At 43.0% G+C, this 27373-nt stretch overlaps 1 protein-coding gene across 6 annotated transcripts in view; it reads right to left on the bottom strand.

Moving 5' to 3' along the window:
- zfhx3b (zinc finger homeobox 3b) overlaps positions 1 to 27373 on the bottom strand; it is a 285848-nt gene that overhangs the window by 78928 nt on the left and 179547 nt on the right. For 5 of the 6 annotated variants that reach the window (XM_084933805.1, XM_084933814.1, XM_084933796.1 and 2 more), the window contains 3 exons: positions 9266 to 11779; positions 8570 to 9149; positions 5573 to 6069 (listed from right to left, as the gene is read on the bottom strand). In XM_084933805.1, the coding sequence (XP_084789931.1) occupies positions 5573 to 6069; positions 8570 to 9149; positions 9266 to 11764 (3576 nt within the window). In that variant the 5' untranslated portion in view covers positions 11765 to 11779. The remainder of the gene's footprint in view (positions 1 to 5572; positions 6070 to 8569; positions 9150 to 9265; positions 11780 to 27373) is intronic. The other variant, XM_084933823.1, reaches the window with a different exon arrangement.

Raw genomic sequence — 27373 nt, 5'->3', positions numbered from 1 at the left:
AAAAAAACCAAAAGAAAGAAAGAAAAGTGAATGTAACAATATTTTTTTAAACAATTACTTAATTGAAAGAAAAAAAAAACTACAAACCTACAAATTTGGTGTTTGGTGTGTTTGGTGTCACTTTAGGCAAGTGCTTTGTGGTGTAAATCTACAGTGAGGCAAAGTGGAGCTTATCTCTGTCTGAAACCAATGAACCTAGTCACAAAAACCTGTGCCTCATATCTGTTTACTTTAACAAACCCATAACCTACACTTTATGCACTTCTCTCTTGCCCAAAAACACACACATAAAAAAAGTCATATAACAACAAATAAAAAAAATAACATGACGGCAGACAATCAAAACACAAAGAGCTTTAGGAACAGGAAATTACCAAAGAACACAGAAAATGTGTCACTCTATCTAAAACAAACCCCGGACTGAGCACCTGGTTTATAACCCACCAGATTTTTAACTCTAGCAACTGCGGGGGGAAAAAGCTGAGAGCTGAGAAAAGTCTATCCTCCCCTGTCAAAGGAGCTTTCTCCTTCCTCCCTTTTTGCTTTCATTCACTGTCACTGAGTAAGCCCCAGCAACACCCACAGTAGGGCCTGTGCACATACAATCAACACCACCAGCAGCAACAGCTGTGCCACGGGTCAAAGCCTGACCCTTTCTCTGGCCTTCTCAAGGGGTGGGAGCTAGAAGAGTTGTGAAATTTTTGCACACAGCCAAACACTAACCCCTGCTAGCTCCCCCTTACATGCCTAACAGCCGCTCTCTTAAATCCACCCTGGTTCTCTGTGCTGTAATGCTCCTTCCTTGTTTCACCCACCACTGAGTAAGTGAGATTTGTTTGAAGTAAGATGCAAGAGTTTAAGACCCTGCAGGTGACTACTGAAACAAAGAGTGTAACCAGGGTTCTGGATCATAACAATGTTAACTGGGGAGTAAACAGAGGCAGGGGCCGACACAGAACTTCTCTATGAACTACTGAAAAGATACCTTTCATGTGCCCTATGGCATTTTAGATGACACGGCTGCTCTGTGTGTGCGCCTGCCTGTTCGTCTGTCTGTTTGTGTGTGCATTCACACACTTGTGCATGTGAAAGGAGAGAATGGGCTGTCTCCCAGGATGTGCAGTGAGCGCTTTATTAGAGTGGTAGTACCAGTAAATCAGAGCTCAGCTCTTCCTGGAACTGCTGCAACCTTTCCCACTGAGCACTATTACTGAACAATCATAGGCTAGCCATGATAATTAGCAGTGTATCCTCTAGCACCCCCCCCCCTCACCACCCTCACTCCTGTCTGTTTCTCCATCCACCACCTACCAGTCCCCCTCATAGAGAAATGCGTCATACGTGAGAGGGTAAAGCGAGGCACCCACTCGCCCAAGTTTTGGACATCTCAGATTACCTGTTATAATTTTTGTCTTAATAGCAATGAGAGTAAGAATTTGGGCACATTCGTGAGAAAAGTTTAAGACACTGGGAGAAAGATATAATCACGACAAGCCCAGTCGGCAAGTAAAGCAAGAACTTAACAACAATTCAAAAAACCCACCTTACCTACTGTAGGATGCCATAAGTTGCCTTACTCTCCGCTAGAGAGCTCTTGGCCCAAGACCAAATCAACCAGACTGCTGTACACATCCAAAATACACATCAGCATTATTTGAATGCAAAACTACAACATTTTTCTAGAGTTGGAATCAAATCCATAACCTATTTGTGGTTGTTATCCAACTGCATTCCAATGCATAGTCCAAGAAGACTCGAGTCAATCCCAGTAGTTCTGATCATTAACAGGGAGCGGTCATCATTGCTTGGATTCCCGCATCTGAGAAGCCAGTGCTTCTGCTGAGTAGCATCATCAGTGAAACACCTTAATGCCTTTTCATGTAACCACTAATCCCTTCATTTACATTACGGCCTCTTTTCTTCTATTATGTTTCATCATGATTATTTGCTCTCTGCAGAGTGTGGACATTTTCTTTCCTCAGTGTTCACTGATTCTTTTGGATTGCACTGAGGGGTAAAATAAGAGCAGTAACTCTACACAAGTTACAGATGTTTTCTGTCCGTTAATGGGCAGAACATATGATCAAAAGCCCTGTTCTTAACGGTAAGGCATGGGACAGTCCCTGCGACCGGCTGTGTAAGGCAGAAAAGAGGGAGTCGAATTTTTTAACACTCCTCTGTGCTCAGTAGGGAAGGAGCAGAACAGAGGAAGGGATTTCAGGACTTGCTTGGTTAAAGATTCCCCATCTGATAGTGACGGCACTTTCCCCCCCGTCTTTCCATGGCCAAGCGGCATCTGGAGTGGATTTTGTGCTAGCAGACACCGAGGAACATGATTACATTCGGCTAACTGCGCTCTAAACTGATTATGCATGTGCCAAGCTAATGGACTACATTTGCAAGAGGAAAAATAACATCCAATCAATCTCAATTACCGCCGATTGCACCGGCCCCCGAGACAAGGAAGGTAGCCAGCTAACCCCCCATGCTCCTCCCCTTTCCCCCAACCCTTGACTGGAAGCTGAGGCCTGTGGCTTGGCCTGGTTAGTCCCCACCCTTTCTGTCTGGCCAAAGCAGTCGGGCCTGGAGCTAGATGAGTCTCTCACCTCCACACTAAAACACAGTGAAGCCCCAAGGCCTGAGTGGAGAGCTGTATGTATATCACATTAGCCAGTGGAGGGTTCTCTAGGAGTGACCATCCTGTGAGCAGATGGGCGATCATCATGCTGTCATCAGAGCGACCAAAATCCCCATGATCCATGGGAAAAAGAGAAGGTATAAGTTAGTTTCAGTGCACAGGGGACTGAAGCAGAACTCACAGACTTCAGAATTGGTATCTCTGAACTGAGAGCACAGTACACAGGGGAAAAGAGCATCACCCCCCACTGTGTGGTGGTCTAGTGGTCAGGATGACTTGCTGGATCGTTCTGTGGTCTTTTGGAACATTCCAATACATGGGGTGGTGGGGGTGATATTTTTAGAAAGCCCTAATATGGGCCGCATACCACAGACTCTCAAATTATCCCATCCAGCTTAGCCCTCAGTTTAAACCTTCCTTTTTAATTCCAGTAATTACAGGCTCCAATTTATATGGAGCTGTGCACACAAAGGGCCTGTTTAATGCAAACCAGTTTGATTTGGGTGAAGTGTCCCAAGCATCTCCCACATCTTACAGCCTGTTTATGCTGACTTGATGATTTATTTTCTCCCCAAAAAGGTTAAAAATGGTGCTATTTGCATCAGATTTCTTTGGGGAAGCATAAATGAATGGTGATTTTTTCTTTTTTTGCGCATGCATAATATACCAAGTTGGTTTTACAGGCTTTTAGGGCACTGTGGTTTTCTGTCTGTCAGTATCTCTACCAGGACAGTAAATTCAAAACGGTAAGAAAACTGACATTGTCAAGTGGGGAGCCAGTACAGTGAAAAAACCTTAAAACCATGTGCTTGTCCGTTAAACATTGATGAGTCATAAAACACTGTATTAATTCTTGTTGACTCATGAACATTTAGGTTTTGGAGTAAGGTCTGGGATGAGAAGAGCTTAAAAAGACCACTATGTTCTCTTGAGAGAGCAGGTAATTTCTGGACAAATGCACATACTCCCAGTCAGAAGATCAATTGGTTTTAAGAAATATGGAGCCATCTTAAGAAGCTTAAGTCATAAAAAATGATCATGCCTGGATGTGTTGTACATATTTAATCCCCCACAGCCCAAAGAGCAGTGTGACATATGTCTCTTCTCTCCTAAAACTTGCACAGACAAAGAAATAGGGGAGATTTTTTGGGGTTTGCACTACAGTTGAAGCACAAAGATGTAGAAGAAGTTATACTCTATGCGGCAAAGCAAAACATGGATCTTTGTCAAAAAGGTGTAAGCATGAGAGAAAGTAAGCCAGAGCTGGTCCATTTTGTTCTAATGGGAGACTGTTATTGGAATTTGGCCCAGTAAGTCCAGAAGCTAAGGTTAAGAGAGGAGGACCAAAGACTAGGAAACACATGCACTGACCTGACAAATTCACAGACTATGTGTTTACACTAAAATGTTAATATCAGCGTGTTTGTGTATGATAGCATTAAGAGTTCCTTAGCTCTGGCTATGAGCACAGCAGCACTGCCTTCCTGCAGTTTAAACCTTGAGTTTGCAAGGGGCAGCCAATCAGAAGAAAGGTGGCTTAAAATAAGGAGGGTCTTTAAGGTAGAGGAGGCTGCTCCCAAACCCCCTTAAGATAAATAAGGATTATACTGAAGGGAATTAAAATAATTCTTAAATAGTGCAAGAATATAAATATCAAGCTGGAAAAGATGCTATAATGCTATAACGCTAATCTAAAAATGTCCCTGTGATCTCTCTTGTCATGGAGCAAACCACAGAATGACAAGCTAAACACCTCCTGACCTCTTTAAAGTAGCAACAGAAGCCCCGCTTCACACCTTCCCCTTTAAGAAAAAATGAAAATTGATTTTTTTTTTTTTTAGTTTTGCTGTTACTTCAATACAAAGAAGCTGTGAGGAGGAAACACGGCTGTCATTTCAGCCGGCCTGACAAACATTCATAATGCTGAAATGCTTTCAAATGGACAAGATTTTTGAAGAGGTTCAAAAAACTTCACCTTAGTTTTTAATGCGGTTAAAACACCATGCTTGAAGTAGCACATTTTTCACATACCTTTTAATACCTCCATTGCACTGTCAACCGAGTTCTTTAAATACTCAAACAAGGATGCTGAAGCTAGATTACAAATAAGGATGACATCTATTAGGCAGCATTCAGTGCTTTGTGTTGGATCCTGTTTTGTGTGTAGTGTATGCTTATAGCAAGTATGTTTGGTCAGTGTTGGTATGTGCTTTGTTATCTGTGCGTGTGTGCGCAACTATGCCAGTTTGGGTTAAGCACAGAGTGGCCGAAGCCGCAGACACACAGGATAGGTACCTAAGTGGAATCAGGCCTGTTAGATTTATGGCCATTTGTTCGGAGAGTGTTCATCCACTGGCTATTATGGAATGATTAGAGGAGAAGGTGAAGCTCCAAGTCCAGCAAAAATCAATACGGCTGTCGAGAACAATTCAGCCTTTCCCGCTCCGAGGAGTATTAGCACCAAACCTCTGTCTCCTAACACTTCTTCATTCGTCTCCAAGTGATTCAGGCCCAAGCTTCCAAAACAGCTACGCCTGTTCTGTCCTGCATGTTCTTCTCATTGCAGCAGTGGGGCCCTGCTTCTATATGACAACTGGGAAGGCAACAGCTACACGACAAAGCTTTCATTCATGCCTCTGGAGTGCACCGAGTAACGGTGCAAAGCTAAAACATGTACTGTGTGTTGCAGAGAAGCATTGCTTTAACGGGGATTCGTTTTTAAGATTTGTTTTGCAATTTTAGCAAAACAAAGTTCTGAAGTTCAAAGACTAAAAATAATGTCAAATGTGACACTGAGTCTGTATTAAAACACTTCAAATGATGCATTAATGACAGAATTGTAAATCGGCAGCTGTGTTGCATGAACAGGACAAGGCTGAATAATGGGTTTGATAAAAAAAATAAAAATAAAAAACAAACTTGTGGATCACTGACCTTGTACAGTTTAAGGCTAGCCTCATGGCGGGAATTGACAGTGTGCATCCTCAGCTTCTCCAGGCTATTAGTGTAGTAGTCGCAGGCATTGCATTTTAGGTGCACCGGATTGCCTATGGCCACACATTTCAGGCGCCATTCGTTGCCTTTGCCCCCTTCTTTGATGTGGGCCACAAGCTGGTACTTTTGCACATGCTTGTCTGTTTTGCAGTGCAGCTGGAAGTTGGCCTTGAGCTGAGTAGTGTAGTGGCACAACTTGCACTGATGCGAGTCTCCAACAACGGCACGCCACTCCTCCTCCGGCAGGCTCCGTTCAGCTCCCATATGCATGCCAAGCACATCCAGGTTATCAGTGGTGAAGCGGTTGCACACAGCGCACTGAAAGAGCTTGAGAGAGGGATCTATAGTCTGCGATAAACTTTCTCCTAGGGTCATCAGTTCTTCGGACACCAACTGCCCACCACCTAGCCGCACATCCATAGGGATTTCCCCACCTACTAGAACAAAGCAAACACACGAAGAGAAAACAAAACAAAGAGAAGAGAACAGTATCATCAGCTGAGACCTATTCAAAGCATACAGTCTAGATGGCTAGTTCAAGTAAATACATGCTTAAAAGAATGTGTCTGGTAGGTATGATATTATGTGAAGGATAATGCTCATTTTTGTTTGTCTCTAGCCAACAAATAGCTCTGAGCTAGGAAACAAGAGCACCTGGACATTTCTACAAAAGACTTCCAATGCCAGAAAATGAACATGCACATTTTCACTGTTTGGGCTGATGCTCTTTCATCTCCTGCCTGTAAATCAACTCTAAAGGTCAACAGAAAAAAACAACATGTTTTCTAATTACAGTAAAGAGTTTCCAAGCGCAAAATACCGTGAATCAACCCCACTCCCCTTGTTCACACAATGATGCTTTTTATTCTTTTTAATTTACACTGCTTTCCTTGGATTATTTTCCACCTTTCTCTTCAGATTACCTCTAACACCTAACAGATTAAGTCTGCTTGGTACTGAGTCGAACCATAGAGCAGAGGGGGGAAAAACACAAAAAACTGCAAGCACATATCTTATGACACCGACCACATAATTGATGTCTGTAGAGACTGGGAAAAAAATGAATGCTAAAAAAACGAGGTAAGAGCCGGTGTTTTTGCCTTTGCTTGCTGATCTTTAATCTTTCACTGGCCAGACTGAGCATGCAGGCTTGACCCTGCCTGGCTTTACACTAAATTAATTCCAGCAGCTTCTTTTTATTTATTGCTGCAGTATGCAGCCTGTTCTTGGACTTTTCTCCATTACCTGAGTTTTTATAGCCAGGAGAGGGAGACCTTTGAGAAGCCCTGTGAAATCACTCACAGACCCAGCTCCCCAGTCATGGCTCTTTATGCTCAATCATACAAAACCACAGATGCACACATATGTCATTATACTGTACCTACCTGCTTTTATTCCCCTTGCACTTCCCTTTTCTCTCATTGTCTGTTACTATCAAGATTTCATTATTTACCATAGACCCCTTGTCCACAGCTAAATTTTGATTGCATGTCATCAGACCAAGCTTTTGTTTAATATAGGCTGCTTTATATTCAAACTATTTTAATGTGAATCTCTGTATATTAGGCCATCCTTTTTTTGTGCTAGGGGATTCTTGAAAAGAAAAAAAGGTAAAAGACTGAATCTTTCCATTTGATCAGACTGTTTTCAAGACAAATGTTTTAGGTATATAACCATCTGACTTGACAGTTGTATTGCTCCACGGTGTGCTGTAACCATATTTCAGGACAGAGAAGTAAAAGTTGCACCTCTCTTTAACTCCTGTTCTTGATCTCGTATTGTCTTTATCAGGGCTGTAGTCCTGAGTTTTGGGAGCGAGGATAAGAAAGAAGCTGATATAACCTGAGGTCAGCACTTGCCATAAATTGTACCTCTTTAGAAATACACCCTACAGTAAAAAAAAGAAAAAAGAAAAAGAAATCCAGAATGAGAGCATAAAAAGTGCACCTCTGTGTCTGTTTGTTTAGGGATCTCGTACTGAGCCTTATGTATTATATGGTGGTACCGTTAATATCAGAGTGTTTGTGTATGATAGCGTTAAGAGTTCCTTAAAGTGTGACCATGGATAACACTACTGCAGTTTATGGGCCCAGACTGTGTAATTATTGCCTCTCTTGCAATATGCTTATTACTACTCACCTCACAGGAAAATGAACCAGATGGCAGAAGAGGGAAAAAAAATTAGTCACAGCAATAAATTTTTGTTTGTGTCTTCAAACTGGTGACAGTTGAAACAAGTCTGTACAAACTGTGTGGTTGTAACTGGTCCTACAAACACTTTGCTATGCTGCTGAATTACCCTTGCTGAGGCCTCTAACCTCCCTTCTTTGACCAAGATTAAATTTATAGCTGAAATTACTGACTTGGAAGAAACGGAGAACTCCAGTGGTGAAGTTCAGCAGCAGTTTGAAAGTAAAAAGCTAAGGCTGGTTGACTGTGTGGAAAGGAGGGGGAAAAGCATAGATTATACATGTTTGGCCTTCTAAATCACCTTGTATGGATATCACACAGTGAGCTTCAAAATTCTGCTAAATCATATCAACACACTGTCATTTGAGTGCCCTGTAAAAGATTGCACGAGTAGGGAAATAAATAATCTTTTGCTTTCTGTATGCTGCCTGGCACATTTATTATAAGAAAAAAAATGTTATGCTGGCCTTGTGCACTAGAACATTCTACCATTGCTGGTAAACACATATCTTATGGCATGAGAACAAGGCAGCTGCCTAAGTACAAATCTGTGATATGCCAGAGTACAGCATATTGTATTGCAGCTTATCGCTTTGGTTTGATTTTCATTTGATAAAATTTTGCATTATTGTCTTGTGTTCGTGTAAATGAATAAATTAGGAATCAAGATAGAGTTCAGCTAAAAGGTCTATTCATTGGTTTTTCTTTTTTGTGGGGAAATGCTTTTGAGAACCAAATGGGACATACCAAGTGCAGGAGCCAAGGCAGCCATGTTCGGATCAAGGTGAAAGCTCCCCATCAGGAACTGGGCCTCAGCTCCAGCTGGGTCTATCTTGAGGCTTGGTGGAAGGCTCATGTTCTGCGTCAGGTAATACTGGTAGAGCTCAGCCTCAGAGGGCGAAGGCATAGCACCCAAGCCAAGTCGCCCGTGCTGCATCTGAGTCACATTCTGCTGGAGCAGCATCATGTTGTGCATGTGCTTTTCACTAGTCATGTGAATACGAAGGTTCCGTGCCACATTGGTCTCGTAGTCACACACCTCACACCTCCAAGAAGGTTTGCTCTTCGGCTTGGTTGGGGAGGGGACCCCACAAGGTCCGGACATGTGAGTGGAGGATTGTGAAGGATGGTGGTGGGGAGGGTGATGGCTACTGGCCTGGGTGACTGACGGGACAGCCACCACTCCTCCTGGTGTATGTCCAAACACCTGGTCCTGTGCAGAACCAATGGAGCCTCCATTCTGCAGTGTCTGCATATTGTTCAGGTGCTTGTCTGACTGCATGTGGATGCTTAAGTTCCCCTTTGTGGTGGTGGAGTAGTTACACACCTACGAAATACAAGATCAGTTTTTCTTAAGCTGTGATAAAATGATACAGACACGAATTTAATATCCTTAGCTGCTATATAACATGCACCTAAATCAACAAAAAGTTATCTACATACCTCACACCGGAAGGGCTTGTATCCACAGGTATAGCTTTCTCCACGAGCCAGACGAGGGTGGCTCTGACCACTGCTGCAGTATACGCAAGAGCCTCCAGAGTCTGGGTGCTTCTCTTTCATGTGGGCCTCCAGAGTCTGCTGGTACTTGTAATGCCAGTTGCATTTGGGACACTTGAGTGTCTTGCATGAATTGCGTGAATGCATCATGGTCATGTGACCACCCAAAGAACGTGAGGAACCCAGAACAGTGTCACATTTAGGGCATTCGACCCCACTAACTCCACTGCCACTGGGCCCATGGTTCTGTGAACACTCACCCATTCCTGTTATGTCACAGGAACCCCCTGGGAGGGGGTGCGAGTGGCCATGAGATGAAGGGTGGAGGTGATGATGATGGTGGTGCACGTGGTGATGATGCAGAAGGGCTCCATTTTCCTCCTCTCCCTCTGCAGGGCAATCATTTGGTTCTGGAGCTGTGGCACTATCTCGATTGGCACTTTCATCAGGAGCAGCATTGGTGGACAGAGGTGAGGAGGAAGTGCCAGAAGTTTCATCCTCGCTCCTTCTGACGGCAGCTGTCACCAGTGCCATGGGAACAGTAGGTCCCTGGCAGTTAAAGCTCAGAGGGAGCTCTGAGGTCCTCCCTCCACCATCTGCAGTTGAACCCTCTTCCTTGACAGAGGAGGAAATGGAAGCAAGGGCTTTGCTGTTAAGTGTGGAACTGACTGCAGAGGTGCAGGGAGAAGGCTGGAGAGTGCTACTAGGCATTAATAAAGGAGATTTGGAAATGCTTTGGTTTGAGACAGCTGGTTCCCCCGCTTCACCCCCACCGCTGCTACTGTTACCACCACAGGCCATTGCAGTGCTTTCTGCCTCATCTTCCTCTGCCCCTAATAACAGTTCCTCGTCCTCCTCAGAGCCCCCGGTCTGGCTGGATAAGTGTGCCTTGCTTTCATGTCCCTTAGTGTTCCCATCTTCTCCCTTGCAAACCAACTCTTTCCCAGCAGGCTCCTCTGTTCTCCCTCCCTGTTTGGGCAGGGCACTGGAGTCTTTGGCAGAGCCTGGGGATGAGGTAAGAGTGGACGCTTTGGGAATGCTCAGCCCTCCAAGAGAAAGCACTGAGCCTAATGGGGTTTGTTGCTGCTGCTGTTGCTGGAGGCCAGAGTCAGAGTCTTTGTTCAGGAGGGTCTCACTGCCCCCACTGCTGCTTCCAGGCTCTAGATGGACACCACTAAATGTGCCATAGAAGCTCTGTCCAGAGTTAAGAGGGAGCAGCGTAGATGGCAGAGGAGTGCTCTTATTTTTTGGTTCCAGGAAACTTATGAGGGGCTCTTTGTCCTTCCCAATGCCCTGGATAATGGCAGATGCATGCTTATCTCCTAACAGCCGCCGCTCATCTTCACACAGTGTCATGCGGTGATCGTGGACAGCATGAGTGGCAAAGGAACGGGCATAGCCGAAGGACAGCTTGCAGAGAAAACACATGAGAATGGGCTTACCCTTGCCATATAGGGCTAGCCCATCAAATTTGGAGAAATCCACATTGTTGGGAACATCTTTGGATACACAGGACTTCTTGGCAGACCCATCGCTGTTCAGGTAATCCTTGTTGCTTTTGTGCCGCACATCGAAGACACGGAAACTGTGCAGGACAGGGCTAAGGCCTGCCATTGTTGAGGTATTGGGGAAACCTTGGTCTGAATTACCAAACCACTTTCCAAAGGACGAGGCTATGTGGAACGTGTTGATGATCTGTGGGTAAACTGAGGACGAAGTCCCAGCAGGTTCCCCTGGTTTCCCCCCACTCGAGAGAGAGTTTGTAGGAAGCAGGCCGGGTACCATGCCTCCACTACTTTGGATCAACTGACTGAGGCTCTCCACAATGTAGGCTGAGCCATCTGGTTGGTAGACTATCTCTCCAGCCAGGTTCTCCACATCACTACTCTCCTCTTCCTCTTCCTCCTCCCCTTCCTCACTCCCACTCTCAGGTGGTCCCTGCTGTTGTGTGGGCTGATGTCGCAGAAGAGTGGGCATACCTCCTCCCCCTGAAGCTATTGGCATCCCAGGAAAAGGTTGAAGACTAGGGAAACAGTTGTCAATCTCCATTTCATCTAAGTCCTCAGATTCTTCCTCTTCTCCACAGCTCACTCCCTCTTGGTCTTCTTCGTCAAGACCCTCTCCTCTGGGATGCAGCTGGCCTGTGGCAGAGCTATCACGGTGGGTCTGGGGTGATGTCTGTTTTGGCTGCTTCTGCTGCTGAGACTGTAGTTCTCTTACCCTGTCATGAGGTGCAATAGAGTTTTGGGACTGAGAGGGGTAGGGACCAGAGAGAGACAGTGGGTCCAGGGAAGGTGCCTGGTTGGTGCAGGTGACCTGTGAGCTATTGTGATCGTTCCAGGGCTGAGGTGGTTGCTGCTGCTGGGAGGAACCGAGCCCATCGTCTGTCCCAGAAACCACGGGAGACTCACAGCTGTCCATGCTGATGCCTACATGAGGCATTCATCGCATCCAGGCCTGCAGAGACACAAAATGATTGCGATAAGAGGTTAAAGTTGTATTTTGGACAGTAAGCACACAAACAGCACATAATTTATTTGCTATGTAAATTAGGGAAAGATCAGACTTATAAATATGAAAGGAAGACAATGGAAAAAAAAGTTTGAAAGAAAAAACAAGCGAATGTATGGCGATGTATCGTAAGAGACAAAAGTCTGAGATATAATTGGAAAAATGACACCATGCTCATTACGCTAGATTAGGCACTTAAACACAATACCTGAGACAAGCACTAATAAGACTTCCATGATTCATCTTCCTGCCATATCACAAAGGTACCATCTTTTATCTTCACCTTCCAAACAACACCCCTAATCTTATATTCTGCAAATCCTACATCCGTTTTTAATTAACTTGCAGTCAGAAAAAAGGCAGCAACAGTCTAACTTAATGGATCAAATAGATTCCTTGTGAGATAATTAGACATTGAGAAGCCACCCATCAGCATGTCGTACATTTACATAACTAGAAGAAAAAAAAAAAAGGGAAAACTGTATCTAAAAAAAGAAAGAAATTCTTAACAGTAATACTGTTACCACTCCACCTCCAGTGGTGTACATAGGAAAAGAATGTAATTCATGTGCATTATTGAGATAGATTTGTCTGGACGCTAACATGAGCAATAAAAGTCAGTATTTTCTATGAACCCAAAACACATAAGCTGGTTTGGGACTTCACTGCAGCTGTGTTTAGATCTTGCATCCAATAACCTCCACGCTTAGCCTGGTTTCAAACACTCCAGCCATCCTCTGCCTCTGAAATAATAAATGGGAGCTGAGCTTTCGGGAGCTGGCCATGCCCCGAGCATCTGAGAGACTCAACGCAGGCTGCAATTTAGAGCGCAGAAGAGATAAAATGATAGCGCAAGATACTGCTGAGCTAATAATTTTATTAAAGGGATGCAGCCAACATTGATTAAAGGGGGCAATCGCGCTGAAACCAATAACTCTGGGCTGCCCTTTAACCCAACAGTACTGAATATTACATGAGCAAAGTTTCCCGGCACCGAGCTCACTGCCATGTCCTGGTTGATTAGCACATTCACCGCTTGCACTTGATTTATTTACTTATTTACTTAGGGATGCAAATTTCAGCTGCGATCAGAATGGAGTCTACCCTACACCTTAACATATAAAGCACTGAAGGAGAGGAAAGATTGATAATGTCTGTCTGCCTCTTCATGAATGTCTGATGAGGCTTGCTTCCCGTGCAACATACCTGAGACCTCCCCAGCCTATGTGCACTCAAACTGCAAAATGCAAAACAAAAAAGTCATGATAAAGGACCCTCATTTTGTATTTGGTCTGCTAAATGAAGAGTCAATCGTGAGCAGTAAGTAAAATTAAATAGAGAACCATAAATACACACAAATTTCTGCTAGCATGGTCTGTCTGATTATTTTGTTTACATTCAACAAAAGCTAACTTCAGTGACCCTTAAGTTACTTTGCATATAAAATGAAAGATATTAGACTGGCTGGCTTATTAACATGATTGCTTTATACAGCCAGACATGATTTAGCGATGGCTGCCAAATTGAGTGAGGGGATACTAGCCTTACTGGTCTGTATTTATTATCTGCTCCATTAATAATAGGCTATGAGCTCAACAGCCATTTCACACAAATGGACTGAGGGCAGTGAGAGTAATGCAAGAAAAAACGCACCACATGTCAAACAGACAGTGATTCTTCAGACTAAAAGCAAGTGGATAAACTGTACGAAATGAAATGGGGGGTGGGGAGAAAAAGTGACTCGTCTAAATGGACTGTCTCATAGGAAAACATCTCCATGTGTCCTGTCAGAACATGGAGTTTTTCACACTTTGTTCCTGTAATCTATTAGGCCCCTCCTTCAGATTCCACTGCCTGTCTCAACCAGGCCTGGGAACACTAGGACCACATGCACAACTATTTTTTAAGAGCCCGGCTCAAATCCCCCCCACCTGGCTCTACCCTTCATGTGTTTCATGTTTTGTGGAGGTCCCTCTAAATGGTCTTCCATGCTTCATTTGGTAAACTAGATGACCAGTAAACCTCGATCCCCCAAAGAAGGGAGAAACCCTAGCCAAGCAACAGTGTGTAAAACAAAGGGTTAGACTTGAGGGAGAAGAGACTGGTATAAGGCCAACAATGACCTCTAAAGTTCCCTAGTCTCCTCTTTTCCTCGGGTTTAAAAAAGGTGAGTACAGTACCCATCAATTCACATTACCGCTCAAGATTCCTCAAGCAATTAGCAACAGACAGGATAAAACAATGACTCTTGATCAGTGCTGGAGCGCCGAGATAGTTTGGTGTGTCTAGTGCCTACAGAAAACAGAATTGCCCTTTAAAATCAAGATGGTGTAATTCAATAACCTGCAGTGGTTACTGATGAGCAATGGGATTGTCTGGAGTCGGAAAGTCGCAGATGGGCCAACTGATATAATGCTGTTTGTCTCTAGGAGGTCTGCTTGGCTCAGCGACACCTGTTTAAAGTAGGAAAAGCTTTAATCTCTAGGAGGCACTAAAGGAGTCCAGGAGACAAAGAGACGCGGTCAAAGTAGAGGGGAAGTGGAGGAGGCTGGTGTCTTTGTGTGCTGATTGTGTTAATAACCACAAATAAAAATGATGGAGTAGACCACTAGAGGTGACTAGTACTGTTATTATGTACAAGTTACCTATATGTACTGTTACACATTGCAATATTTAGAAACCAAAAAAAATTGCCTTTTGAATACTGGCATTACAAAAAGTGATTCTGTCATGGCGTCTGCCCCTGTTTTGCCTTTTAATTCTGAATATGGGTCCACTGAGTTGACAATAAGCAGGCTGTGCGCAGCCAAAACAAGCCTTAGTTGACAATAAGAGATAATCACAGGGAAGAAAAGGCTGGATTCCTGAGCTGATCTCAGGGAAAGCATGATGATGCACAGATCCTAACTGCAGCATTCACCCCCTACTGCCACCTGCCATCAAAGACTTTATGCCAGAGTCTCCTCGCTCTTCTATTTTCTCTGTGGCAAAAAAAAAAAAAAAAAGGTTATGCTCGTCCCCCTCCCAACCACAAAGCAGATAAGACTGAACCTTGTGAAAAGGCCTTGGTTTTAATGAACAATGTCAGAGAGTGGGTCTGGATGTCATTTTGTAGGGATGCAAAATGAGATAAGTTTTAAGATATGGGTCCTTTCATTAGGTGGGATTTACTGGCCAACTGAGGCAGGAATTAAAGGCTAAAGAAGCATCTGATTATAAGCATGCCTGATCACCTGCCCAAAGGCCTGGTCTTGCCTTTAGAAGACCCTGGTCTCTAGGGTTTCCTGGGGGAATTAGCTCAGACTCTGTCCAAACTGTAAATACTGCTACTTGGGGGTGCCCTTACTCTTACTGCACATACGCATACTCACGAGTTGTGAGGGCACACAAGTCTGTTAACCTGCCAAGAAAGACCCCACACAATACACCAGTTCTGATTTTCAAACATGCATCAGTGATGTTCCTTGTCTGTGTCTTGTCTCTGCGCCATCACAGAGCCTGGCTAGCCACCGCAGGGTAAGGGGCGGTTATTGGAAAATCAATGGCATGAACGCTAAGCAAGTTACAGGAAGATGTGGGAAGGAAAGGTTCTTATTGATAAAGCAAGGGAAGGCTTTTGATGTTGCACTAGGGACATGCTCATTGATGGGGAAACCATTGTAGTCCTCAGGCAGAGCGGCGCATGGGTTTATCTTGTAAGCTTGTTTCAATTAATCACCAATAAAGGCATGCATGCATTGCACTTTTTAACATATGTCTACTTTAATGCCTGGTATGGCTTAGAAAAGTCTGGTTTTAAGGCCCTTATATTTTAGTGACTGAATTGATATTTTTAAAACTTCACAAGTGTTTTTTTCTTTTTCTCTTCCCCCTTTTTCCTATTTTGTTTTGTTTTTTTAACTGCAGGTTTGCTTCCATATAAAGACCTTATACTCCACTAAGGCAAGATGTGAGTTTATGACTGATATGGTGTCACAGAAAGCTTAACTGCATGGTACCAAGAATAAATAAATACATGGCATTATCAGTAGAGCAGCATTGTGGTGCAGTGGTTAACACTGTCATAGCAAGAAGATCCAATCATCATTAAATATAAACAAATACATAAATATACCTCTTATACTTTAGTCATTCTTTATTTAAAAAAATCCAAGATTACTTTCATACTGTCACTGTGAACATCAACAGTCAATACTCGTTAACTCTGTGGAGGTGAAGTCTTGGTTTCCTTGATCCCCATCACTTTAACTCAATTAGCAACAATTAACAATGAAACACAGTAATTTATTATGTGCTGTAAATATTCAGTCTACTCCTGTGCTAATGCAGACATAAAGGTGCTCCAGTACTGCTCCAACTGCAGGAGGCAAAAAGTCACCTCAGGTCGATGGCACTCGGCCTGTAAACAGGGCTTCCCGTAAAATCAATGATCTTCAGTAGGAGCTATCAGTCTGTCTAACAGAAATAGCCATGGCTGTGCTGAGTCTAAGGCAGGGAAGAACAGTGCTGTGTGTTTACATCAGTGTGTGAGAGTAAGGGAGGCTGATCACTGGCCTGTCTGGGAGGTATTTCTCAAAGGCAGCAGAACTGAGGCATGTAGATCTGTCACGCATGCAGCTAGACAAGGCTTACAACTCACAGATTTTATTACTGTAGTTCTTTTTGTGTACTTTATGCGTTAATCTAATGCTGGAACAAACGTATAAGTTACAGCCAAAATAATCCTTGCTGATTACAATATGAGCAAACTCAAATACCCAGGAGGTGATATGCTGATTGTTTTAGTTTCACAGTACTCAATTTTAGTAATCATTTTGCACTAGCAAAACTGGCCAGTGAAGGCAAAATTGATTTGTTTGTAGTATCAATTGCCTCCTTTGTTAATAGACCTGAAATAGAACCTTGAAAATGATTTTACCCTTTATGCAACACCATCAAATCGTGCTAATCCATTCCATGTTGCAGAGCGGAAGAAAAGTTATTTAAGACAAATCAGCAGTGAAATCACAGCACAGAACGGTATGTTGATCATACACAGGGCAGTCTGATTAAATGATCAGACTTGAGCTCAGCTAAATTCCAAAACCCCTCAGTAGGGATTTACACATGGCACTAGAGTGTTTCCTCAGTTTTGGAGGGTGTGATAGAAACAGCATGCTGGTGTAATTAGAAGTAGTTAATTAGCTGTGGGTTAATTACTGGGTTCTGCAGAGCGATAGCGAAAGACCTGGTGGGGTGGCAAAGCAAAGAAGCAGCGAACACACAGCAGGAAGCTCCCAGTCTCCCACCAATTAGCAACCAGCATGGGGAGGGGAGCTTCTCTGGTGCACTTGGAGTACAAATGTGTAAGAATCATTTCATTCAAACCTCTGTGCAAGGGAAGAGAAAGCGACGGTAGATATAATTTGCATGGCGTTAGAAACATTTTAGCATTTTTCTTTTTTGGGGGGATAGAAAAAGTGGCAAGGTACATTGGAATTTTAGACGACAAGGTGATGCAAATAATACAACAGCCATTAAGCCCACAGAGTGAACGGGAAATATTATAATTACTGCAAAAGCAACTACTTCCTACGGCAACAAAATCATTCTTCGTTTTGAAAGGCTGCACTGCATTATTTTCCTGTTATGTCCCACGTGGTTTGTTAAGAAAGCTTTGTAATTTATAAGCGCATAAATTATCCTTGGAATTAAGATATTGATGTATAATAAGAGAAGGGCTATTGGGCACAAACTAATGTTCGCCCCCAGGCAACCCAGTGCGCAGAGCAATAGGGTGTCTTTAAAATCGCAAAAAAAGACTGTGAGAATGAGAATGAGACAGAGTGAAACTCGCAGCTGTATCTTCCAAACAGTTATCTGATAAGTTTGATATACATTATCCATTTCTGCTCAATTTTAGACTAACAGACATGGATATTGAATGATTTGTAACAGTCTGAAATGCAACCTCACATACTTTGGCACGCCGATCTGACTTTCCCATAGTGTGGAATGCAGAAAAGCTGAAAGGACAGATAACACTTTGTGCATTGGTCTTTCAGGGTTTAATCAATCAGAGAAGTACACGCTGATCAGATTGGGGAAGATGCAAGTTAAAAAAAAAAAAAAAAAAAAAGAATGCCCCAGATAGATATTTGCAGATGCACAACTGCGTTTCCTGCAGTTTAGCACAACAGAGAGAAAGAGAGAGGGAGAAAGTGAGAGAGCTAAAGACACGTGTCCACTGAAAGGTCAGGGACAAGGGGGAAATGTGCTGATCAAAGTCTTTGAGCCCCCGGACCTTCATTTCTACTAATTATCAAATCTTCCCCTATTTATATCTGCGGGAAGCAGACGGTCTCTAAAGAGAGGATGGAAGTGAAATCTGCAAACTACAGTGCTTTCAAAGCTTCTGTGTGCACTCACTCCATTTCATTTGTTCTACGGTACCAGGATTAGGGTAGTAGAAGCTAAGAGAACCACTGAGCACCACTGAAATGTTGTGAATAGACTGCAAGGCTGAGCAAACTAAAATACTTTATCAGTGCCATTCTTCAGCGGTGGAAATGTTATCTGTCATTGCATGGTGCTATACAGAGATGTGGTCCACATACAGCATGCACAAATGTGTGAAGACACACCTTCTTGCAGCTTTCAACTAAGGAAACCACAAACAGACTTGTTAAAGTGATCAATACCATTGAAATATTAAACCTTAAGAAGCCACATTATTGATTGGGACCCAATGATAAAATGGTTTATTATCACAATTGTGGGGCTTTATGTAAATGTTCATCCACCATGTGCTGTGGCTTAATATGAACCTTCCACCACACACACACGCACACACACATAAACGTATACATAGGCACATGTGCACGCATACACACACACACCTTCCAACCCACTCAGCTCTGCTCTTTTACCCTGCCATCTAAAACCTGAGGGATTGGAGGGATTGGGGCGGACAGGGAGTTGTCATTACCACTACTTCTGCATCCATTAAGGAGAGCTGACACTGATCAGCATACTGAGCCTCTGTTGACTGAGAGAGGAGAAAAGGGATCTAGCCCCCTAGAACAACCTGGCAGCTCTGGGATCTAGTCTAAGGGACATCAGGCTGGTGTTACTTTGAAGGCAAAGCATGCAGGTGAGCACAGGACTCAGACTCTATGCGAGGATCACGCCCTGACAGACAGGTCGGGGACAGGTATGACATGTCTATAATGCTGGGTCTTTCTGTCTAATCTGGAAAACAAATACCTTAGTAATGACCCAGTCCTGCACCTGGTAAAACACAGGCTTCACCAGCACCTGGAATTAGACAAATATCTGTTCGCTAAGCATTCTTAAAGCAACACGCTCAAAAATACTTAAGATAATTTCGAAGGTATGAATATATGATGTAAAGATGCTTTTTTTTTTAAAGAAATAAAATGTAGAGGAGAAACAGCAAATGTGTAATATCCCGCTAAAATATTGGTAAGTATTAAGGCTAAGGTAGGACATTAAACAGTGAGCAAGACTATGAGCAGTTGAGTTAAATGACACAAAGGCCCAGAAGTAAAACACAGAGCCAGTGCCACAAGCCTGCGAGTTAGAGGCCAGTGTTCGGTTAAGTATCTAAACCTGAGCAGGGTGATAAGATCCCTTTTAGAAGGCATGTGAAGGCCAAATGACCAGGAAACCCGAGTAATGTGGGTGAAAGCTGTCTGGGGTGAGAGCAGAGACGTGGAAAGTCATGCAGCGTTATGTGTGGAAAATGGAAACTTACTATCTCTTTTACACACTTCATAATGAGAAGAACTGCAGTCCCATTCGCATAAGCTTGTATGTGCATATACCATATCATGTGTAAGCACACACATGCACGTGCGCGCGCGCGCGCACGCACACACACACACACACACACACACACACACACACACACACACACACAAAGCGGGGATTAAAGAGTGTCCCAGTGAAACCATTCTGTGGAAATTATTTCTTTGCAGAAAAAAAAGGCATGAAAGCCAATGGCGACCTGGCCTCTAATTCTAGAGTAGGATATCCTGGATAAATAATTAGAGGGTTGCTTTGAAGACCTTGCACAGCTGAACCATTCACTCCCCACTTCACATTTGCTAAAGTCATTAATGACAAAGATTTAGAAAGGAAAAGCGAAAATCTTTCTGGTACACAAATACTTTTTTTTTTTCTTTTTTTTTTTTATGAGGCCTGGCCCAAATTCCTCTCCGCTTAGCTGAAGCCCTTATCCTGGGAAAGAACTGCACGCGTTTTAAACAATAAACCTCAAGGGAAAACTGAATTCTATTGCCCCATTCCCTACTGAATTATGAGGGTTGATTAAGTTAAAAGAATAATGCGCCCTGTGTTTTAAAAGGGGAAGTGGACAAGAAATGTTTCAATGCAGCAGACAATATTATCAAAGCAACAAAGACTTTTATATTTCAGAGCGTAGTAAAAGAGCGTAATAACAAGCCCGCTATGAATGCAAGATTAGAACGTACCATGCTCTAATGAACAAACTGACTGATCCACCATGCTTAGTCACCGCATGTGTCACGTCTTCAGTGGGCTGTGTGGCTAACCTGGATCAATCAAAGCGGGGGAGAATCTGACAAGTAGAATTCCCAACAAAAGAAAATCCACTCACCAGTGTGCATTTTAAATTCCACTGCATACAGCAGCAAAATCTTTCAGCATTTTTTAAAAAAAAAAACAAATAAAAGGAAGATGAACCCACTGAGCAGGGTTTCCATGCCGATGAGATGTCTAATCTTTACACTGCCAGTTTACAAACAAAACACTCATTAATCAGATCTAGATGTAATCATAATGTTAAAAGAAGAGCAGAGCTTGCCCTACAGTTTACAAGGACAGCTTCCAAGGTAAACCTTGAAAGGTGATGTGCATTTCTTCTGAGTAAAGCTGTGATGAGGAACTGTCAACAGAGGAAAAGGGAAGGGAAAAAAAACAAAAGAAAAACAACTTGTTAAGTGTATAACAAGGTGGCCTGGAGGGCAATGCCGAAAGACACCTCAGCACTTGACTCTGTAGTGTGCAGGGAACATCAAACAGCATTTCTGTAACAACGCTGAGCACTGACAGAGCCGACCACAGTGTTCAGAGGGCCCTTGTGTGAAGAGAAACACTTCAGTTTGTCAGGAAATAAACAGGCAAAATGTGACTAAAAGACAACAATTCCTTCTGCAATAGTAATAAGTGCTCATATGCACTAAATCTGAACCCAGTGTATGTTGGGAGACCTATCTGACATGAGGGAAAGCTACTGCCATTGGAATAGCAAGAAGGTGTATGTGTGTGACACCCAAAGACGCAAGGATTGGGTGGTAAAATTAACCCTCTGTTTGAAGCTGCGAAGAAGATGAAGAAGGAGTAAAGACAAAGCTTACTGAAATAAAATTAACAAATGATCTGAACTGTGAAAGAACAGTGCTTGAACCAAAACCTGGCATGCTGCTATCTACTGTACAAGTGTCCATTCACTTGGTGCTGAGGTTGCAGATGCTCAGTGGTAACAGGACATTAAAATATCCTACGCCCGTGGGGACAGGGAAGAGACAGAGGAAACAGACAAATGAGAGGGAGAGGGAGAAGCAAAAACTGGAGTGATATTTTAAGAAATGTGGAGTGTGTTAATAAGTTCCTCTTCTTCCTGTCCTCGCCTGGCCTGGTCTGAGTGTTGTGACAGCTACAGTGCTGTGGAGCTATATTTGAGAAAGACCAGCCCCTTGCCCCTCATCCCCACATATACACTGCAGCCCTTGTTCATCTTTCCTAATGAAATGGCCACATGCCTCCTCTCATCTCAGAGTTGCTTGCACACTGTAGCACCTGGTAGATATAAATCAGGCTCACTGAGCTGTATTTGGGAAGTGAGGCATTAAGCATGACATGGGCTGTCAAAGTTCAGATCGCACCGACCGCAACATCTAGTTGAACTGCTGTAGAACAGACCAGAGACCAAGAAGCAGGCCTACCATCAGCCTCTTATCTTCTGCCTCACAGCTCTGCATGACATGGCTGCCACATCTGGGCCCCAGCTGGGCAGCCTGCTGAGCACAGTGTAGCCCAACTAAGTAATGCTAATGTCAAGAAACCCTGTAGCACCCATATTACATATATTCATGTATTCATGGTTAAGAATCCTTTTTTTTTTTTCTTTTTTAAAGGCATCAATAGTTTTTTAAAAAAGTGACAATTTAAATGGACATTGATTGCTGTCATTTATCTTTTGGCTTTCTTATCTGTGGGCTTGTGGGTATTATTACAGGTTTTAAGTGGTTAGGATCTATTTCTGAGCAAGGAGATAAAAAAGTAGCTGAGCGCCTGCAAGCATACTGTATGTACCCTTATGTGTGCGTGTGTGTGTTTGAGTGGAATTTTTGTCACGTGATCGCAGAGGCTGAAGGTCAAAGACTGTAAGAGAACCCACACATTCCTCAGAGGACAGGCACACATCTTCAGTGCATGAAGATTTGTAGGTCTGCATCAACTGCGATGCATGCATGCATAAGCATATTGAAGAAGCCAAAGCTCCAGTTTTCCGCCACTCCACCCGTATACCCAAGAGATTTATACTTGAATATTAAATATTCTCCACCAAGCTTTAGATGTATGGGATAACTCCAAACACACACACACACACCACATGGAGGCAGGGCGCTTAAAAAGAAATGAAAATGAGTGCAAAGTGACAAAAGGGGCTAATGAGTGTGGGGGGGAAAAAAATCTGTTAGAGATTTTGTTGTGGGCTTTTATAGATGATACATCCTGCTCTTATTTTCCATAAGTCACAATGAAGTGTTGAGGTGGTGCAAAAAGATGACTACAAAAAAAAAGGAAAAACAAACGGACAGAGCAAAGAATGAGGGGACTACCTAACTACCCAGTTTAACAAGTATTTCCATTAACAATTAATTATCTTCACGATCGAGGGGCTCAAGCTAAAGAAAGATGCCTGACGGAAGAAAAAAAAAGAGGTATGTGAACAGCAGCAATAACACTGGCTTATGACACATAACATTTATTAATTCAGCATGTTGGAGGGAGTGCATGCAAAGGGGACAAAGACTGTTGAGTATATATGGGGTAGAAAAAAATGGGTCTTACAAGTGGCTTCTGATTTGTGTTGCTATTTGAAGTGAAATTTGAAGTGAAGACTTTACTTTGCCCTGGTGCACCCATGCACCCATGCGAACATGCATACAAATACAAATAAGAGGCACATTACATCAAAATGTAAGAGTTTAGGGAACGAGTGAAAAAGGGCCAGAGTTGTCTCCCAAATAAGGCTAATAAGGCTAAACATATATGTAGGAAGGAATAAAGGAATAAAAACCCCCCTAAGATTATTTGTTTTTTCATAGGAAAGTAAACCTCAGTCAGTGGCGGCAGATTCCACACTGCCTTGAGAATGGGACATTTAATACACATTTAATTAATGATGTCATTGTTTTGACATTGAAAGTGCATGCCAGCAAACAAGATAAACAAGGTCTAGCGTTGGGAAGAGTGCTATCAGAATACTAAGGGAAACAGAAAGCTGAGCGATCACATTCAAAGCACTTTGAATCTTAACGCTGGGTGCTTAGCTGACTCCATTCAATCCTCCATGTGATGAGAGAATATTTTACTCACAAGCACTCATGTGTAAAGGTCAAATGCATGTATGTTAGACTAAATAGCAGACAGATACGCTGCAATGTTGTGAATGGATTCTCTCAGTAGCGAAGCGAGTTTCACCACAGCGTTACACCAGCGTGGTGGACATAGCTGAGTGTGCTTACACATGCCAGTGACAATTAGAACAAGACAAACAGACAGTTATACCCAATACACATATATAAGCATATATTTGACACATACACACTATTAATATATGGAGGGAGAGAAAGAGAAAGAAGCCATAAAAGTATAAGACAAAAAGACAACAACATTACACCTAAGACATAAGGCGACAACAAAAGATCAACTCATTCATGGGTGCATGAGCCAACTTGCTTACCCACATTTGTGCTTCCCTCCTTTCACACAGACACAGAAAGAAAAACACATTAGCATGGAGGCAAGAATTAGAGCAGGGCCAACTGGCTCACCCTGAAAGTTCAAGTTGAGTGCCACTACAAATTACAAGTTGACAGCTTTAACTGTCCCTGGTATGTGTTTCTTACAACGTACATGCATGTTGGAGTTTGCTGTTGAAAGTGCCTCTAGACATCTGCTCTGGATAAGATATTTACATGTCTCCGTTATCTCTTCATTTAAAAAAAAAAAAGGAACACGAAAAGGTATGTAAACAAGCTATATTCAGATTGGTTTAGTGTAATGATGGCGAGCACCTTTGTCTCTAAATCTTGGATGAAAAAAAAAACTATAAATTTGTTTTCTATTATTTGTAGTTTAAGTTACTACTCTCATTCTGTGTGTTCTTTTCCTTTTCCAAAGCGGCATAGAATATCCCTTCAAACCTACTAAAAAACAAATGTCCCAACGATGTTCCTTATGGTAGGATCATCTGCCCCATGTCTAGCAGATGCCCCCATATTTGTGGAAGGAGAGTGATAGAGGCTGTGTAAAACGAGAGGGCACCTAATTGGTTCATAACCTGTAATTGTGTAGAAGTAATTGGAGTGGACTCACAGATGCCAGGTGCACACTATGGAGGTGGGGCAGTGGTTTGCCCTTTGACTGTGAGAGTGTGTTTGCGTGTGTGTGTTTGTGTACGTGTTCATGCATGTCACGGGGTTAGCAAAGATCGGAGTTAGGGGATGGGGGATGGGGGGGGGGCAACGACACTTCTGCAGCATAGGTCCCCAAAGAATATGCGTTAGGTGTGGCGTGTGCCTATTAGGTCCTTAAAACCACATGAAAGTCCATGAGCTGAAACTTGAAACAACACAACCACACCCATGGCAAACAGGCACACATATAAAAGTACACACAGCCAAACAATGTATACATGCATACTATATCACAGCTTCGTGTCCACCGGCAATGTTTTTTAGCCCGCTGTTGACTGTAAGAAATCTGCAGCTCAACATTTTCTCATGGCTTGCATGGTGGGTCAATGGGATCAATGCGCTCATGGTCCACCTAGCCAATAATACACCTCTAGCAATCAATGTAATGGGGGCTGAGTGTTAATTGGGACAAAGTAAGAGGAGGGTGGGTGATGGAGCACATGGTGCTTTTTGCAGAAGCATCAAAAACGCTGAACAGGGTCATGCAGAAAGCTGCTTAATGTCGTCAGCATGCTTGTTTAATTGATTGCTTAAGAAGTATTTTCGTATAACAAATAGAAACGGTTAGCGTGCGTTCAAGTGCTGCGCAGTAAAGAAAAGGAAGTAGTTCAGGGAACATCTGTTTGTCTTGCCTATCACCTTGTGATTATCAGTAATTAGCCAACCCCTGTAGTTGTGTAGGTGAGGTCATACATTCCCGTTATTGGGTAGAAACAGCTCCCATTCAACTTGCCACCTTGTTTCTACACTTTGCTGTTTATAGTCTCTTCTTTAACATTTACATTCTCGAAGAGCACCTCGCCAAAGAATCACTTTCTCTACTTCAAGGTTGCATTTTAAACTGCAGTTACTTTGAATAGATAAAACGGAGGCAAACCCAAAACAGGCCTGAGCTTGGGATGGGAATAAAATTAGTAAAAGTTGAGTATAGTTTGCATTATCCACTTTCGTGAATGTTCAGATAAAAACAGCAAATAATCCAACATATGGATTTGAGCTCAGTTGCGAGATGACGCTTGCTTCAAAGAAAAGTGCCCTTCACATCCTGCTCTAAAAAAGAACTACAGTATCCTGTTCAAGCAGAAAGCAGATCATCTTCTCTTCACTCAACAGCCATGCCGCAAACTTACTGGGGTGAAAACCGAGAGGGTGAAGATGACAATGAAAACAAATCTGCATTGTAAAGTGGGAAGCTGTTTTTGCTGTTCATAGGTAGAGCAGCTTAGAAGTGGTACATCATACACTGTTAAAAATAAGACTGGCATATTCAAACATTTAAGCATGCTTTTGGCAGCAGGTGTCTTTTGATGGAAATCATGACAAACTTCCAATTAAACAAAAGCAGCGAGATGGGGGGGGGGGGCATTACAGAGTCAAATGTTTACCCAGCTCGTTTAGTGTACGGTTGTTTATTTCTGATGAGAAGCTCACAACTAAAAAAAAGTATATGTAGAGCACAGGAAAAACCTGCCCGACAGATATTCTGTCTGTCAGCTAAATGGAAGTAGGAAGTGATGGTAAGGGAAACATCCTCCACCAGTACAAACGGTTTCCCCTGTGTTGCCTGTTGTCTCGACGTTAGTCAATGTAGCATCCCAGAAAAGGGCTGCGCCACACAAACAGCTCAGAAGTTTCACTCACTACAGGAAAGTGTCTCATACCTACAATCAAAAATACATTGCTTTCTTTTTACCTTCGTTGACATCAGTAAGAAACTGCTACCACTTGCACTGTAACGGTATAACTTCATGTATCAGTCGATCTTCTTCACCATGAACAACATGGTTGCCACTTATCTGAGCTATTTGCTAGAAGTGAGGACAACCAATAGAGATATATTGATTTTCCACCATTTTGGTGTAATTTGGTGAAGATTAATTAACATCTCGCCTTGCTCTGCTCAGCTTGCTGACACAATGAACAGGGACGGGTCACAGGAAGGTCTAAAGTCAGGACCCAATTGGTCCAAAAACAAGGTGGCCTCCACAAGACCCTTGCCCACCCCCAGCCTCTAAATTACCTAGGCTGACACTGGTGGGGAGGAGTCAGGAGCCCACTTTAGGTCTGTACTCAGGCCAGTGGTTGAACGGGTCAAGACCTCCCCATTAGGGAGCAGGTCAAAGCCACATAACTCTTTAGCTAAGGTGAGGGTCACTGCGATGGTCTGTCCGAGTCGGGGTCAACCAGAGGTCTCTGGCCACTGAGGTTCATGGCAATACAATAAAAGTAATCAATCTGGCCGCTAGACCCTGGTCAATAATATACTCCCAGGCTGTGGAGGGTCACCACCTGTTCCCTGGCCTCTCCTTGGACTGTCCTGGACTTCCTGAAGATCTTGGATTTCACTGTCCTGAAGGAAAAGTGGAAGTCTGGTGCAGAGAATAATGAAAGTCCACATATATAGTTAAGCACTCTGGTATAAAACCATGACAAATGTATAAGCTCTCAGTAGACAGCAACTGGAATAGTTCGGTTGTAATTATTTTACTGCGTGTTCATGCAGTTAAGTCAGCTGTCAGTTAATATCCATTTGGTAACAAATCTGGATCTTCTTTGTCTATAGGAGACACTTTACGTCACACCAACAAATACCTGGTCAGTTCAGGATGCCTCTAGTAGAGAATAAAATGTGCTTTACCGGAGTCCAGCCTAAACAGAGACAGAGCTAGGCTATGAAATTGACACGGCTCACCGACATGAGCTGTATCCTTTTTTTAAAAATGCAGACATGCCTTTTTATATCATACTCCTATTGCACTGACAAAAAAACCTCCTCATACACTGTATG

Source organism: Perissodus microlepis, chromosome 1 (assembly GCF_051167445.1).
Source record: "Perissodus microlepis isolate ML-2025 ecotype Zambia chromosome 1, ASM5116744v1, whole genome shotgun sequence".
Taxonomy (NCBI): Eukaryota; Metazoa; Chordata; class Actinopteri; order Cichliformes; family Cichlidae; genus Perissodus; species Perissodus microlepis.
Note: the sequence above shows the minus strand (reverse complement) of the source record. Positions and strands in the feature narration are given on the sequence as shown.